This window comes from Saccopteryx leptura, chromosome 1 (genome assembly GCF_036850995.1).
Source record: "Saccopteryx leptura isolate mSacLep1 chromosome 1, mSacLep1_pri_phased_curated, whole genome shotgun sequence".
Classification (NCBI taxonomy): domain Eukaryota; kingdom Metazoa; phylum Chordata; class Mammalia; order Chiroptera; family Emballonuridae; genus Saccopteryx; species Saccopteryx leptura.
This window is the reverse complement of record NC_089503.1, coordinates 122,735,261-122,753,635: the sequence shown is the minus strand read 5'-3', so window position 1 is coordinate 122,753,635 and position 18,375 is coordinate 122,735,261. Positions and strand designations below refer to the sequence as shown.

The 18,375-nt window shown below is 39.0% G+C and overlaps 1 protein-coding gene across 3 annotated transcripts in view; it reads right to left on the bottom strand.

The window, feature by feature from the left end:
* The window catches only part of DNAH5 (dynein axonemal heavy chain 5), a 316,293-nt gene that overhangs the window by 82,937 nt on the left and 214,981 nt on the right, over positions 1-18,375 (bottom strand). For all 3 annotated transcript variants that reach the window (XM_066374372.1, XM_066374367.1, XM_066374381.1), the window contains 2 exons: positions 16,532-16,685; positions 15,828-16,095 (listed from right to left, as the gene is read on the bottom strand). In XM_066374372.1, the coding sequence (XP_066230469.1) occupies positions 15,828-16,095; positions 16,532-16,685 (422 nt within the window). The remainder of the gene's footprint in view (positions 1-15,827; positions 16,096-16,531; positions 16,686-18,375) is intronic.

Below are 18,375 nucleotides of genomic sequence, written 5' to 3'. Positions count from 1 at the left end.
CCTTGTTCCTGATATTAAAGGTATTGCTTCTAACTTTTGCCCATTGGTATGATGTTGGCTGTGGATTTGTCATAGATGGCCTTTATCATGTTGAGGTTTGTTCTCTGTATTCCCACTTTGCTGAGAGTTTTGATCATAAATGGGTGCTGGATTTTATCAAATGCTTTTTCTGCATCTATTAATATTATCATGTTATTTTGTCCTTTCTTTTGTTTATGTGATGAATCACATTGATTGATTTGCAAATATTGTACCAGCCTTACTTCTCCATAATAAATCCTACTTAATCATCATGTATAAATTTTTTCATGTATTGCTGTATCAGATTTGCTAATATTTTGTTGAGAAATTTAGCATCTAAATTCATTAGGGATATTGGCCTATAGTTTTCTTTCTTTGTAGTGTCTTTGCCTGGTTTGAGATCAGAATTATGCTCGCCTCATAAAAGGAGCATGGAAGTCTTCCCTCCTCTTGAAATTTTTGAAATACCTTGGAAGGATAGGAGTTAGTTCTTCTTTAAATATTTGGTAGAATTTGCCTGTGAAACCATCTGGCCCAGAGCTTTTGTTTGTTGGGAGTTTTTTTATAACTGTTTTAATCTCATTTTTGTAATTCGTCTGTTTAGGTTTTCTGATTCTTCCAGATTGATTTTTGAAAGATTATATGTTTTAAGGAATTTTTCCACTTCACCTAGATAGTCTAATTTTTTGGCATACAGTTGTTCATAGTATTTTCTTACAATCCTTTGTAGTATATTTCTTTTGTGTCAGTTGTTATTTCTCCACTCTCATTTCTACTACTCTATGTCTCATTTCAGCTACCCTATATCTATTTATTTGAGTCCTCTCTCTTTCTTCTTGGTGAGTCTGGTTAAAGGTTCATCAATCTTGTTTACCTTTTCAAAGAACCAGCTCTTGGTTTCATTGATCCTCGGTATTGTCTTTTTAGCCTCTATTTCATTTATTTCTGCTCTGATTTTTATTATTTCCTTCCTTCTACTTTCTCCAGGCTTTACTTGCTGTTTTTTTCTAGTTCTTTTAGTTGCAGGCTTAAGTTGTTTATCTGAGCTTTTTCTAGCTTCTTAAGGTATGCCTGTAGTGTTACGAACTTCCCTCTGAGGACTGCTTTTGCTGTGTCCCATAAATTTTGAGTTGTTGTATGTTCATTTTCATTTGTTTCAAGGAAATTTTAGATTTCTCCCTTTATCTCATTGTTGACCATTTGTTATTTAATACATGCTGTTTAGTTTTCAAGTGTTGGAGTGTTTTTCAGTTTTTCTATTGTAGTTGATTTCTAGTTTCATACCATTGTGGTCAGAGAAGGTGCTTGATATGATTTCAATCTTTTTAAACTTGTTAAGACTCATTTTATGCTCTAACATGTGGTCTATCCTAGAGAATGTACCATGAACACTTGAAAAGATGTATATTCTGCTGCATTAGAGTGAAAGGTTCTGAAGATATCTATTAAATCCAGTTGATCAAGTGTGTCCCTAAGTCTGCTGTTTCTTTGTCAATTTTCTTTCTCAAGGATCTATCCAGTGATGTTAGTGAGGTATTGAAATCCCCTATGTTTTATAGTATTGCTGTTGATCTTACCCTTTATGTCCATCAAAATCTGCTTTATATATTTAGATGCTCCTATATTAGGTGCATAGATATTTATAGTGGTTATCTCTTCCTGTTGGATTGTTCCCTTTATCATTATGTAGTGAACTTCTTTATCCCTTACTATAGTCTTTGTTTTAAAGTCTATTTTGCCAAATATAAGTATTGCTACCCCAGCATTTTTTTTCATTTCCATTTGTTTGAAATATTGTTTTCCATCCTTTTACTTTCATTCTACGTGTATCTTTTGTTTTAAGGTGGGTCTCTTATAGACAGCATATGTACAGGTCCTGTTTTCTTATTCATGCAGCTACCCTATGTCTTTTAATTGAAGCATTTAATCCATTTACATTTAAGGTTATTATTGATATGTAGTTGTTATTGTTATTTTTTTCTTTAAATCTACATTCCTCTTTTACTATATTTTTTCTCTGCTTCATTCTGTTTATAGCAGGTCCCTTAACATTTCTTGCAGCATTGGTTTGATTGTAATAAATTCCTTGAGTTTTTTGTGTGGTTTTTTGTTTGTTTATTTTTGTTTTTGTTTTTGTCTGGGAAGCTTTTTATTTCTCCTTCAATTTTAAATGATAGCCTTGCTGGATAAAGAAGTCCTGGTTTTAGGCTCTTGTTCTGCATTACTTTGAATATTTCTTGCCATTCCCTTCTGGCCTGAAGTGTTTCTGTTGAAAAGTCAGATGCATTCTTATGGGGGCTCCTTTGTTGGTGATTGACTGCTTTTTTTCTTGCAGCTTTTAGTATTCTTTATGTTTTAGCTTTGGTATTTTGATTATGATGTGTCTTGGTGTAGGTCTCTGGGTTCTTTTTTAATGGGGTTCTCTGTGCTTCTCGAACCTGTGTGACTCTTTCCTGCATCAATTTAGGAAACTTTTCAGCTATGATTTCTTCAATCAGGTTCTCTATTCCTTGTTCTTTCTCTTCTCCTTCAGGAACCCCTATTATGTGAAAATTGTTTCTCTTCATGTTGTCATAGAGCTCTCTTAGAATTTCCTCAGACTTTTTGATCCTCTTTTCTCTTTGCAGTTCTGCTTCCGTGCTTTTGTTTATCTTGTCCTTTAAATTGCTGCTTTGATCCTCTGCTTCATCCAGCTTGGTTTTAATTCCTTTTGGTGTAATCTTTATTTCTGATACTTTGTTTGTCATTTATGTCTGGTTCTTTTTTATGATCTCAGTGGGGGGTTTTTTTATGCTTACAATTTCTTTATTTAGATGCTCATTAAGTCTATCCATTGTAGCTTTGAGATAGTTAATCATCCTAACAATCATTATTTTAAACTCTGCATCCAGTAATTTGATTACTTCCATTTCATCCAGTTCTTTTTCTGGCGATTTTTCTTGTTGATTCATATGGCTTACATTCCTCTGTCTTCCCATTGTTTCTGTGTGTAGTTTGCAGGCTTGTTAGAGGTGTGGGTCTGAGGTTAGTTTATTTAATTTGGCTTCTCCTCTAGGCCTTTTTTCCTCTGCCTCTGCTGGTTGCTTGGATTTAATTCTCATTAACTATTAGAGCCCCTTTAAAGTCTTCATTTGCCTGCTCTCTGTTTGCTTAACCCAGCAGGGAGCTTATGTTTGCTAATCTCAGCAGGGAGCTTAGTTGAAACTGTATCCAAGAATATGGTGGGTGTGACCTCTGAGAATCTTAAGGTGTGTTCTGCCAGTTACTCTCTGGGAGTGGGTCGCGTTCTCAGTATGAAGATAAGAGATGTAGCTCAGGTCTCCCTGGAAACCTGTGTCACTGCCCCACCCCTTACTGCCTCTTTTCTGAATTGCCTTTCACTCTGATTGGAGCTGGAGAGCTTTTTGGAGGTGCAACACCTGGTTCCACTTTAGGCTTGTGCTGGATGGAGGGATTGACCCCTCCCCCAGCTATAGCCGCCTCTGCACTGAAGAATGAGTCAGCTCAGCTTATGTCAGCTCAGGCACTCCTCTCTCCATCACCATTTGTCTCACTCTCCCCACTTTCCTCATACAAGACCAGTCCGTCTTCTCAGCCCTCCTTGCCCCCGGAGCCCCAGGCAAGTGACAGTGTGCAATACTTTCTTCTCTGTCTCTTTAAGGCTTGCCAGCCACTTCCCACAGACAGAACTTTCGCTCTTCTCCCACTCAATGCTGTCCGGCTGTCTCCTCCAGTCCCTGGGTTTCTAGGCTGGGGCTACGGATCTGAGACTGAGGGACCGCACCTCTCAGGGTCTCTCTTCTTCTAATGAGAGCCCTTCTGGACCATTAGCCTCAGCCTTCCCTTTCTCCTAGGAGCAGGGGAGCCCCCACTATGCCCTCACACTCCCTACCAAAATTGGTGTGGATTCTTCTGTGCTCCTTGGTTTTTGAGTCCTGTTTTTTTAGTCCAAAGTTGGTTTTTCACGATGATTGTTTCTAAATTAATTTGTAATCTTGTTTGGTGGTAGGAGGTGGCAGTCTATGCATCTGCCTACTCCACTGCCATCTTGGAATCTCCAGTTATGAAAAGGTTTAAATATTTAAATACCCAGATGTATTATATAAAGTATAAATGTTATAAATATAGGTGGACCTAGGAAGCAGGGAAAATTAAATTTTTTCTAAGTGAACAAAGAAAGATTGAAGGATGTGATGAGTCTGGATTAAGTTTTGGAGCTTTAATAAAAATATGAAACAATATTCTCAATTTTTAAAAAATGTAGCTCTGGCTAGTTGGCTGAGTGGTAGAGTGTCCACCCAGTGTGTGGAAGTCCCAGGTTTGATTCCTGGCCAGGACACACAGGAGAAGTGCCCATCTGCTTCTCCACCCTTCCCCTCTCCTTTATCTCTATCTTTCTCTTCCCCTCCTGTAGCCACCTCGGTCACTAGAATGGCTCCAATTGCAATGGAGCAAAGCCCCAGGTGGGCAGAGCATTGCCCCCAGTGGGCATGCCAGGTAGATCCTGGTTGGGCACATGCAGGAGTCTGCCTTCCTGCTTCTCAATTCAGAAAAATACAAAAAAGAAAAAGAAAACAATGTATGCGGGAGTGACGTCACGGAAATGGCGCCGTGAGCAGCGTGTCCGACAGATCTCCCCAAAATCACAACAAATTTATCAACTAGAAACAGGAAAATTTATCTTCGGAGCAAACTGAAAGCAAAAGGACTGTTATCACTCGAATCTGAGAGACGAGGGTGTGGAGGAACCTACCGCAGGGACGTTCATTCAAGCCGCGAGAAAGTGCACCGGTGGTAAGTCATCCCGCACTCGGAAACCGCCGCCGCCGCCGCCGCGCCGCCGCCGCCACGAGCGGTGGGTCGGTTGCAGAGACAGCGGCAAACAGCCGCTGGCGCGCTCCCGGTCTGGTTGCAGACCGAGCATTGCAGACCGAGCACCGCTAACGTTCCCAGCGACCCCCGCACGGGGAGCGGGAGAGGCCCCAGGGCGGTATTCCCTACTTGGGAGATTCTCTCCGCGGGCGGGGCACCTCACCCAGCCATTCAAGCTAACAATCAAGCGTTGGGGGAGGGGCGCGCGCAGGCAGCCTGAAATACCTTCGGGAGCACAGCTGCGACCCAATTACTAAAATTAACTTAACCCGTGAAATCTGCGCACCCTTGGTTCTAATTGATAAGATCTCTCTCAGTTCACCGACCCAAGACAAGAGGCGTGATATTTTTTGGTGCCTCTCGCTAAAGGGGCGGGGGCAACTTCTGATTGATAGAGCCTCCATATTCAGGGATAAACGCTAACAAGAAGGACTTGGCAGATAATAAGATCTATACCACACTAGTCGCAAGCAGAGACTAGTGCCTCTTTTTACCGGCCAAAACAGGCTACAAAGTGTGGAAAGCCTGGGTTGAGAGGTCCAACGGAATGCTAGGCGCTGAACAATCACCTTGACAACAATTGACTCCCACCCCCGCCTGATTACACTGGAGGCCCTGACTGTCAGAGCCCTTCCCAGAGCCTTGCACTGAGTGGGGATAGAGTGGGGATTTCCCAGCTATTTGAGCCTCTTACTCCCCAGGCAGAAGCAGTGGCAGCCTTGGGGCTGGATCGCCAGGCTGCTGGTTCGGGAGGGGGGGACTGGGAGAGAGAATCCACGAAGGCGAACTCTCTCGTCGTTAGACCCTGCAGACGCCGGCAGGCCTTGACTACCAACAAGACTAAAGCCAATTGTGTGACATTGCCATAGAACCCCATCAACTGCAAGTCCCTGCCTGGGTGTGGCGCAGGGGCAGGGCCTGGGGTGCAGAGTCGCCGACCGGGAAGAGGGAGAGAGGAGAAGGAGGAAGAGGTTGACATCTCAAAATCAGGAAAAATCCACAGACTTTGAAGCTTGTTCCACTGTTTGTTGGTTTTTTTTTGTTTTTTTTTGTAGTTGTTGTTGTTTGTTCCTTCTATCTTATTGCCTTTATTTCCTCCACCTCAGCCCTTCTATTCTCTGCCCATCTTATGCTTCCCTTTTCTTGAACTACACTACCCATAAGTGTTACATTTTATTTCTCTCCTTCATCCTCACCCTCCTTTGGGGTTATACTCCAGGACACTTAATTCTCACTCTCTCCTCTTTTGTTTTTTTTTGCCTTATTTTGTTTTTTTCTCTTCCTTTTTTATTTCTTCCTTCGTTTTTCACTTTTTCTTATTTTTTCCTTTCTATTCGTTTTTTCTTTTCTCGTTTTACTTTCCTCCCATTTAATCCTCAATCACGAACAAATTAGTTATTTTGGGACTCAAGGTTTTTTTTGGCTTTGTTTTTCTTTTTCGGTTTTGTTTTTGTTTTTTTCTGGTTGGTTTGTTTTTGTGGCATTTTGGGTCCTCCCAACCCAAGGTCTCCATTGTATTTGGTCTTTGCTCCACTTAATACAACGTATTTTTACTTATTATTTTTATTTTTTCTTCTTGATTATTCCTTTTTTTTGTCCTTTTTTCTGGTTCCCTCTTGTCCCTCTCATTATATCTCTTGGTTGACCGTCACCCGCAGGCAGATCAACTTATGCTTGTCTAAGATTTTCTTCCTTTTTTTTTTTTTTTTTTTTTTTTTTTGCCCCCTTGAACTCTTCACCGCAAACCAGGCCCTCCATTATAGGCACGATATTTCCCTGAGGAGGGGAGAGGAGGGAAGGAGAACAAAGAAAAAAAAAGGGGGAAATAATAAATTATCACTGCTTTTTTTTTTGTGGGGTGTTTTACCCTTTGTTTTTGTTTTTGTTTTTTTTTTGTGTTTTTGTTTTTGTTTTTGTTTTTGTTTTTTACTTTTTACTCTTTATTAATTCTAATTAGTGCTATCAACAAGACCACCCGCAGATGCCAATAAGAAAGAGGAAATCGAATATTATGGATACAAAAGAAAGAGAGGTAACACAAATAGATGTGGATAAATCTATGGAGAAAAGACTTAACATATTGGAAGCCTTGGAGCTAAATGACAGAGAATTTAAAATAGAAATCTTAAAAATACTCAGAGATATACAAGAAAACACGGAAAGGCAATATAGGGAGATCAGAAAACAACTCAATGAACACAAAGAATATATTACCAAGGAAATTGAAACTATAAAAACAAATCAAACAGAAATGAAAAACTCAATTCACGAGCTGAAAAACGAGGTAACAAGCTTAGCTAGCAGAACAACCCAGATTGAAGATAGGATTAGTGAAATAGAAGACAAACAACTTGAGGCACAACAGAGAGAAGAAGAAAGAGACTCAAAAATAATAAAAAACGAGAAAGCCCTACAGGAATTATCTGACTCCATCAGAAAGAATAACATAAGAATAATAGGTATATCAGAGGGAGAAGAGAAAGAAAATGGAATGGAGAATATACTCAAACAAATAATAGACGAGAACTTCCCAAGCCTGTGGAAAGAACTAAAGCCTCAAGTTCAAGAAGCAAACAGAACACCGAGTTTTCTTAACCCCAACAAACCCACTCCAAGGCACATCATAATAAAGATGACACAAACCAGTGACAAAGAAAAAATTCTCAAGGCAGCCAGGGAAAAGAAGAGTACAACATATAAAGGAAGGCCTATTAGATTATCATCAGATTTCTCAGCAGAAACTCTACAAGCTAGAAGAGAGTGGACCCCAATATTTAAGGCCCTGAAAGAGAGGAACTTTCAGCCAAGAATACTATACCCATCAAAGCTATCCTTCAAGTATGAAGGAGATATAAAAACATTCACAAATACAGAAAAGATGAGAGAATTTATCACGAGAAAGCCCCCACTCCAGGAAATACTAAAGGGGGTTTTCCAACCAGATTCAAAGAACAAAAGAAAACAACACCACAAGTAACAGCTCCACCAAGAACACAATAAAACCAAACTTAAACTGTGACAACAAAGGAAAAAAAAAGGGGGGGAGAGAATGGAGATTAACAGTAGCAAAGGACGATGAAGTGCAGAAATACTTATAAGATAGGGTACTACAATGAATATGGTAGGTACCCTTTTCATTACTTAATGGTAACCACCCTTGAAAAAACCACCACAAAAACACATGACTTAAAAAAGGTAGCAACAGAGGAAAGAAGTATGGAACACAAACAAACAGAAACAAATGATAGAAAAACAAAAGAGAAGAATCAAACTAGATACAAAACTAACAGAAAGCAATTTATAAAATGGTAGTAGGGAACCCACAAGTGTCAATAATTACACTAAATGTAAATGGATTAAACTTACCAATAAAAAGACACAGAGTAGCAGAATGGATTAAAAAAGAAAATCCAACTATATGCTGCCTACAAGAAACACATCTAAGCAACAAGGATAAAAACAAATTCAAAGTGAAAGGCTGGAAAACAATACTCCAAGCAAACAACACCCAAAAAAAAGCAGGTGTAGCAATACTCATATCTGATAATGCTGACTACAAGACAGAAAAAGTACTCAGAGACAAAAATGGTCACTTCATAATGATTAAGGGGACACTGAATCAAGAAGACATAACAATCCTTAATATATATGCACCAAACCAAGGAGCACCAAAATATATAAGACAGCTACTTATTGACCTTAAAACAAAAACTAACAAAAATACAATCATACTTGGAGACCTCAATACACCGCTGACGGCTCTAGATCGGTCATCCAAACAGAGAATCAATAAAGATATAGTGGCCTTGAATGAAATACTAGAACACCTGGATATGATAGACATCTACAGGACACTTCATCCCAAAGCGACAGAGTATACATTTTTCTCTAGTGTACATGGAACATTCTCAAGAATTGACCATATGTTGGGCCACAAAGACAATATCAGCAAATTTAGAAAAATTGAAATTGTACCAAGCATATTTTCTGATCATAAAGCCTTGAAACTAGAATTCAACTGCAAAAAAGAGGGGGAAAAACCCACAAAAATGTGGAAACTAAACAACATACTTCTAAAAAATGAATGGGTCAAAGAAGAAATAAGCGCAGAGATCAAAAGATACATACAGACAAATGAAAATGAAAATACGACATATCAGAATCTCTGGGATGCAGCAAAAGCAGTAATAAGAGGAAAGTTCATATCACTTCAGGCCTATATGAACAAACAAGAGAGAGCCGAAGTAAATCACTTAACTTCACACCTTAAGGAACTAGAAAAAGAAGAACAAAGACAACCCAAAACCAGCCGAAGAAAGGAGATAATAAAAATCAGAGCAGAAATAAATGAAATAGAGAACAGAAAAACTATAGAAAAAATCAATAAAACAAGGAGCTGGTTCTTTGAAAAGGTCAACAAAATTGACAAACCCTTGGCAAGACTCACCAAGGAAAAAAGGCACAGGACTCAAATAAATAAAATCCAAAATGAAAGAGGAGAGATCACCACAGACATCATAGATATACAAAGAATTATTGTAGAATACTATGAAAAATTATATGCCACCAAATACAACAATCTAGAAGAAATGGATAAATTCCTAGAACAATACAACCTTCCTAGACTGAGTCATGAAGAAGCAGAAAGCCTAAACAGACCAATCAGCAGGGAGGAAATAGAAAAAACTATTAAAAACCTCCCCAAAAATAAAAGTCCAGGCCCAGACGGTTATACTAGTGAATTCTATCAAACATTCAAAGAAGACTTGGTTCCTATTCTACTCAAAGTCTTCCAAAAAATTGAAGAAGAAGCAATACTTCCGAACACATTTTATGAGGCCAACATAACCCTCATACCAAAACCTGGCAAGGATGGCACAAAGAAAGAAAACTACAGACCAATATCTCTAATGAATACAGATGCTAAAATTCTAAACAAAATACTGGCAAACCGAATACAACAACATATTAAAAAAATAATACATCATGATCAAGTGGGATTCATCCCAGAATCTCAAGGATGGTTCAACATACGCAAAACGGTTAACGTAATACACCATATCAACAAAACAAAGAACAAAAACCACATGATCTTATCAATAGATGCAGAAAAGGCTTTTGATAAAATACAACACAATTTTATGTTTAAGACTCTCAACAAAATGGGTATAGAAGGAAAATATCTCAACATGATAAAGGCCATATATGATAAACCATCAGCTAACATCATATTAAATGGCACTAAACTGAAGGCTTTCCCCCTTAAATCAGGAACAAGACAGGGTTGTCCACTCTCTCCACTCTTATTTAACGTGGTGCTAGAAGTTCTGGCCAGAGCAATCAGACAAGACAAAGAAATAAAAGGCATCCATATTGGAAAAGAAGAAGTAAAGGTATCACTTTTTGCTGATGATATGATCCTATACATCGAAAACCCGAAGGACTCCACAAAAAGATTATTAGAAACAATAAACCAATACAGTAAGGTCGCAGGATACAAAATTAACATACAGAAGTCCATAGCCTTTCTCTATGCCAACAATGAAATATTAGAAAACGAACTCAAAAAAATAATCCCCTTCACGATTGCAACAAAAAAAATAAAATACCTAGGAATAAACATAACAAAGAATGTAAAGGACCTATATAATGAAAATTACAAAGCATTGTTAAGGGAAATCGAAAAAGATACAATGAGATGGAAAAATATTCCTTGCTCTTGGATAGGAAGAATAAATATAATCAAAATGGCCATATTACCCAAAGCAATATACAAATTTAATGCAATTCCCATCAAAATTCCTATGAGATTTTTTAAAGAAATGGAACAAAAAATCATCAGATTTATATGGAACTATAAAAAACCCCGAATAGCCAAAACAATCCTAAGGAAAAAGAATGAAGCTGGGGGCATTACAATACCTGACTTTAAACTATATTATAGGGCCACAATAATCAAAACAGCATGGTATTGGCAGAAAAATAGACATTCAGACCAATGGAACAGAATAGAAAGCCCAGAAATAAAACCACATATATATGGTCAAATTATCTTTGATAAAGGGGCCAACAACACACAATGGAGAAAAGAAAGCCTCTTCAACAAATGGTGTTGGGAAAACTGGAAAGCCACATGCAAAAGAATGAAACTCGACTACAGCCTGTCCCCGTGTACTAAAATTAATTCAAAATGGATCAAAGACCTAAATATAAGACCTGAAACAATAAAGTACATAGAAGAAGACATAGGTACTAAACTCATGGACCTAGGTTTTAAAGAACATTTTATGAACTTGACTCCAATGGCAAGAGAAGTGAAGGCAAAGATAAATGAATGGGACTATATCAGAATAAAAAGTTTTTGCTCAGCAAGAGAAACTGATATAAAAATAAACAGACAGCCAACTAAATGGGAAATGATATTTTCAAACAACAGCTCAGATAAGGGCCTAATTTCCAAAATTTACGAAGAACTCATAAAACTCAACAACAAACAAACAAACAATCCAATAAAAAAATGGGAAGAAGACATGAATAGACACTTCTCACAGGAAGAGATACAAATGGCCAACAGATATATGAAAAAATGCTCAGCTTCATTAGTTATTAGGGAAATGCAAATCAAAACTACAATGAGATACCACCTCACACCTGTTAGATTAGCTATGATCAACAAGACGGGTAATAGCAAATGTTGGAGAGGCTGTGGAGAAAAAGGAACCCTCATTCACTGTTGGTGGGACTGTAAGGTAGTACAACCATTATGGAGGAAAGTATGGTGGTTCCTCAAAAAACTGCAAATAGAACTACCTTATGACCCAGCAATCCCTCTACTGGGTATATACCCCCAAAACTCAGAAACATTGATACGTGAAGACACATGTAGCCCCATGTTCATTGCAGCACTGTTCACAGTGGCCAAGACATGGAAACAACCAAAAAGCCCTTCAATAGAAGACTGGATAAAGAAGATGTGGCACATATACACTATGGAATACTACTCAGCCATAAGAAACGATGACATCAGATCATTTACAGCAAAATGGTGGGATCTTGATAACATTATAAGGAGTGAAATAAGTAAATCAGAAAAAAACAAGAACTACATGATTCCATACATTGGTGGAACATAAAAATGAGACTAAGAGACATGGACAAGAGTGTGGTGGTTACCAGGGGTGGGGGGAGGGAGGACAGGGGGAGAGTTAGGGGGAGGGGGAGGGGCACAGAGAACTAGATAGAGGGTGGCGAAGGACAATCTGACTTTGGGCGAGGGGTATGCAACATAATTTAATGACAAAATAACCTAGACATGTTTTCTTTGAATATATGTACCCTGATTTATTAATGTCATCCCATTACCATTAATAAAAATTTATTTAAAAAAAAAAAAAAAAAAAAAAAAAAAAAAAAAAAAAAAAAAAGAAAACAATGTATGCAAGGATAAGGATGGTTGAAGCATGTTCAGAGAAGAAACAAAGTGGTTTATCTAAAAAAAAAGAAACAGAGAAAGATTTGTGTTCTGTTAGTAAAGACAGCAATAAGTTAGGGTCACACTCTGGAAGAATGATGAATTCTGATAGACTGATTCATTCATTCAAAACTATAAATGTGGCCCTGTCCGGTTGGCTCAGTGGTAGAGTGTCGGCCTGGCGTGCAGAAGTTCCGGGTTCGATTCCCGGCCAGGACACACAGGAGAAGCACCCATCTGCTTCTCCACCCCTCCCCCTCTCCTTCCTCTCTGTCTCTCTCTTCCCCTCCCGCAGCGAGGCTCCATTGGAGCAAAGATGGCCCAGGCGCTGGGGATGGCTCCTTGGCCTCTTCCCCAGGTGCTAGAGTGGCTCTGGTCGTGGCAGAGCGACGCCCCGGAAGGGCAGAGCATCACCCCCTGGTGGGCAGAGCGTTGCCCCCTGGTGGGCGTGCTGGGTGGAACCTGGTCGGGCGCATACGGGAGTCTGTCTGACTGTCTCTCCCTGTTTCCAGCTTCAGGAAAATATAAAAAAAAAAAAAAAAACTATAAATGTCAGACTCTGGTAGCTGCTGAAATAGTGAATGCAGTCCTTTACCTCACTGAGTTTTTAGTCTTGTAGGACATGTAAGCTTTAATCAAATAAACCACACAGCTAAGTGTATAAATAACAAACTGTGATTAGTCCCAGGAAGGGAACACAGAATGGCTTAGTGGGGGAAAGGGGTGACAAGATTTCCCAAAGGAAGTAACATTTAGCAGAACCAGCATTACCCAAAGGGAGGAGGGTGCGGGGAGGAAGAAGAGGTGGAAGGCATTGCAAGATTAGAAAAAGGCCATGTTGAGGATGAGGAAGAACAGAGCAGGAAGAAACAGTGACCTCAGGTGAGACCAAAGAGGTAAGCCAATCCAGCTCCTGCCAACCATGAAAGCCACACTAGAAATTGTGGCTTTTTTTCCCAAGAGCAATGGGAGGACATGGAAGATTTTAAACAGAAAGAAGTGTGCTTGGGTTTGTGTGTTTATTGTTATTCTGTCCACAATGTGAGATGGATCGGAGACAGGGGAAAGAGGAAGAGAGACCATTAGAAAATTATTTAGGTTTTCCCGTTGAGTGACGGTGATTGCTTGGCCCAGGGCATCAGTGAAGGAGAAAGAGCTGTATAGATTCCACCAATATGTAGGAGATAAAATTGACATGGCTCGATGACGGAGAGACAGGATTGCTGAAGGGCAAGTGTGCTAAAGACAAAGAGCTCCCTGACTGCAGTTTGAGGGATGATGGGGGGATTCCTGGGAGACGTGGGCCTGGGAAAAACCAGTTACATTTTAGGACCCTGAGAAACACTCATGAGAATGCGTCGGGAAGGCAGTGAAGCACACAGAGTTCAAGCCAGAGAATGGACAAGACTGGAGATAAAACGGATGAGGCATATGGCACAGGAGCCTGTGAATGAGCCCACCTGGGAAGAGAATAAGGAGTAGAGAAGCGTGTCTGCCTTGCCCCCCAGCACACCTGGCTCAATAAATGGCAGGGAGCTCAATAACTAGGTGCTGAATAAGTGAAGAGATAGATGCACACAGGAAGGCCAGGACACGTGCAAGGAACTGAGGACGCAGAAATGAAAAGTCCCCATCTTCCATGCAATCTAGGCTTGGGTTGATGCCACAGATTTAAAAGAATTGGGCAAGTGAGTGAGAAACGAACAAAGGAAGAATCTGTCGGACCTTTGTCTTGTGAAAGAAGGGATGACTGAAACAGGGACTTGGCAGAAAGTGCTCTATATTTAAATTAAATCATCTTAAATATGGTATATTGGAGTGATTGTCACCTGAAATTACTTTTGCTAATAACAGTACCTTGCATGATAGCTTACAAAGTACATGCATACTAATGATCATATTCTGTAGTAAATCTGAATATGGCTCTTAAATACTGTCATTCTGTGTCCTGCATTCATATCCTACTTCAAGGAATTTTAAAATTTTACCCTTAGTTGTTTTTACATTTTAATAAGACTTAAATTTTAAATCACTGGCCTTTTCTCAAACCTTATAAGACAAAAGAGAAAACCATACATTTGTACTTCAAGTATATTAAAATCATCTGTGTTTACAAGCCACAGATTGGAAAACCATAATTGTCAACAGTAGTGTGCTAAGAACAAAACTTCCCCAACGGATGATACTCCTGCCTCCTTGCGCCTCTGACAATTCCCTGAGCTCCACCAGCCCCAGTTCCTCCTTCTGTACAGGGCAAGAGATGAATTAATCCATCATTCTCTCTCTGGGGACCATGGAGATGGAGAACAGGGGTGGGAGGCATGACTGCTGGGGACAGGGGAGGCTCTAGAATCCTTCCTGTCCTTCACTTTTCACTGTTTTATCTGCTATGGCTACCTCTGAGGTCTTACTGGGAAATAAGACTCTTCTTTTGGGGGTTTTTTTTAAGATTTTATTTATTAATTTTTATTGGAGAGAGAGAGAGTGAGTGAGAGAGAGAGAGAGAGAGAGAGAGAGAGGAAAGAGATAGAGAGAACAGGGAGAGAAGCAGGAAGCATCAACACCCATATGTGCCTTGACCAGGCAAGCCCAGGGTTTCGAACCAGCAACCTCAGCATTCCAGGTCGATGCCTTATTCACTGTGCCAACACAGGTCAGGCTCTTCTTAATTATTATTAAAATACAATAATCAGTGAAATAGTTTGAAAGACCATGTCATTGAATCAGGATTCCCCTGAGGTTCTGATACAATAGGTCAGAGGTAAGACCTGAGTATCTCTACTGTCTAAAATATCCACAGATAACTTCTCAACAAAAGCCGGGGGCGGGGGGAGGCTTAAATTAAATAAGTGATCTCTAACATCTCCTTTACTACTTTTAAGTTCAATTCCATTTACAGAGTAAGGGAAGCATTAATGTTCTGCAGGATGGACGATTAGACAGAAGCAGAAGTTCAAGGACCCGGTCATAAAACACTCTTGTTAACACCCTTTTTAAGGACAGACACCATCAGACGATTGCTGGAGAATGATTTCTAATTTGATTTCCAGCACTGCAGCCATGAGAAAAAAAGGTTCAAGAGACACGTATGTGGTTTTTAACTACTTTTAGGTTAACCAACCCACCTTAAAAAGGACACAAATGCTATCAGATTAAAAAACTCAGTGGCTTCCTGTGACATTCCAGAACCTGCCTGGGGATCCACCTGAGCCATAGTTTCAGAACTAGGATTATTATATATTAATCCAAGGAGATATAGGCCTAGATCTCATTCTCTGATAACCACGCTCCGGGGAAAAGTTAGCTACCAAATAAGAAAGAACGCTATCTTGCAAAAATCCTCTAACTTTGGACAGAGTGACTTTTGACTCAGTCCAGTACAGAGACAACAAATGGCACAGAATGTAAAGAAACAAACACTGTAAACCAGAAACTCTAACATAAAATTTCCCACTACACCCACCAGCAATCAAGGCGTCCTTCGGCCAGTGGCTGAACCAGTCCACAGTACATCCTGAGATCAGGGCAGGAAACTTCAAAGCTCTATTTCGAAATTTCTCCCCCACGGGCGAAAAGCAGAGCACAATGTGAAGGTTTTGTTGGACTCGACTCATGAAGTAGTCATACAGGTTCTCATTGGTTGGAGGATGTCTGGGGTGTTCTTTTTTCATCACTGATATAAGATCACTATTAATCTCATCAATTTCATCACGAGCAAATAGGTTGGAGACCTGAAAAAAGTGCAGACATTCACATGAAAACATATTAAAATAGGTAGCTCAGTATGTATAACATCTTTCCTCCACACGTGTTCTTAAACTCACCTTTAGAAGATTAACCAAGAATCTTCAAGATGAGATACACCACATTTTAAAATACACAAACAATTTTATTATTAACTGCAAAGTCATAGTCTGTCCTTATAACCTCATAGTTCTGTTTCTCCATTTTTCACTTGGAGCATTCATTGAGGTTTTAAACGTATAGCTTCACATTTTGGGAGTTTTATTCTCCAAAAACCCATTAGAAAAAGCCATTATTCAGTAGAATCACCTAATCCCCAATAACAGCACTTATTCAAAACTCTCATGCAAGTAAATACAGATAGCTCTAAAGTTGGAGGGAATGGGAAGAGATAAAACACAGGAAGATTCAATGAGCTCCTACCTCTCCCGATGATAAAACATTATTCATATATTCCAAAAATGACTCATCCTTAATTTCATTGTCCGTGAAAATAAAAGTGATTCCTTTGCCTTGCTGACCAGCCATTCTATACAAAATTTTCAGGTCTTCCATTAGATTTGATGTGTTGTAGGATCTAAAGAAATATTGTTATTATGTCATTAGCTAAACTATTTGATGGGATGGAAAGATCCTTGAGACAAATGTTCTATGCCATTTAGTTAATTCAAAAAAAAATGCTGATATTGGTCCATCAGGTAGATGGTTTATTGTATGGGAATGTTACTGGTTCGTTATATTTACTTAAAAGATAAAAATTATTTTCTTAAAATTTGTTTCAATTTCTAATAACTACTTCTTTGGGTGTAACAGAAGGGCACCATCTTGGTACAGTTTTGAGTACTTTGCTGTCCTCTAAAGTCAAGAATTATTTTTTTTATTGATGTATAACTTACATATAACATTATATTGGTTTCAGTTATACAACATAATGATTCAATGGTTGTATACTACATTGTAAAGTGATCATATAATAAGTCTAGTTAACACCAAGTCAGGTAACATATTTATGGTACTTGCAAGGATAAAATAGATTTTTAAAACTCCACATTTTGTGAAATGTAATTAATTTTTTACACACAAAATATCTAGAATAAAAAGTAAACTTTAAACAAAAATACAACAACACATACCACAACTAAACAACATCTGTATGTGTTTATGTTTCATTTTGAAAAATATGTTTCGTAATGATAATAGAAAAATCGAATTGTAATATATACTAAGTACCATCTGCAATATTTTAGAAACACCTCACAAATTAAATTAAACCAAACCAAATCATTTCAAGCCTTCATTATACGAGGTGAGGGAGATGCCCTATTAAAAATGCTGCCCTCCTCATCCAACACAATTATTTTCATTACATCTTTGGATCCCACATGAAAGGGTTTGCTGAGCAATCAGTACACTGTAGTAGAACAGCTAGAAATGTTATAAAATATCCCAATATAAACCTTCTTTCACTGTCAAAAACAAGGCTTTGGTGATAATTGGCTTGCAATCATGAAATGTTAGAGCGGTCCCAGTATAGAGTAGCCCATTACCGCCAAAAGTGAAAGTAAAGGTATTCCAGCCTGGGGACTCAGACATACTAAGTTATTATTTCTATTTTGTGCCATTAAATAAACTCAGAGTTCAGAACACAAGAGCAAATGGCCCTCTGATTTTTTAAAAGCTAAATATTTAACTTCTATACTCTGTGCTTTTTTAACATCTATTACCTAAACCAGGCGTCCCCAAACTACCGCATGCGACCCCCTGAGGTCATTTATCCGGCCCCCCACCACACTTCCAGACGGGGCACCTCTTTCATTGGTGGTCAGTGAGGGGAGCACTGTATGTGGTGGCCCTCCAACAGTCTGAGGGACAGTGAACTGGCCTAACCCTAGAACAGGAAGTACCACTACCAGTGCATCAATATTTTTAAAAGGTTTCTAGAGAAGTAAGATCTGAGAGATTAGAAGAGAATTTCAAAAACACAGTCCCCTCCCTTAAAAAAAAAGGACAAAGGAAAATATCTCGCTTCAGCTTCTCATGATATATAAAAACTTTCAGCTCAGTCCCCTCGATCAAGAGTGTCAAATAATACAACCTAAGTCATACACAAACAAATGACCATGCTTCCCAAACCTGAGGCTCTTGCTCCTTGACCTTTGGCCACATGGCTGTACAAAGGCTTAGCAGTAGGATGGTCCTTTGAAAGCTATGAGAAGGCAAGGAGGTCGTGACGCCTCCCTTTCATCAGTAATGGAGCATTCCTAGTA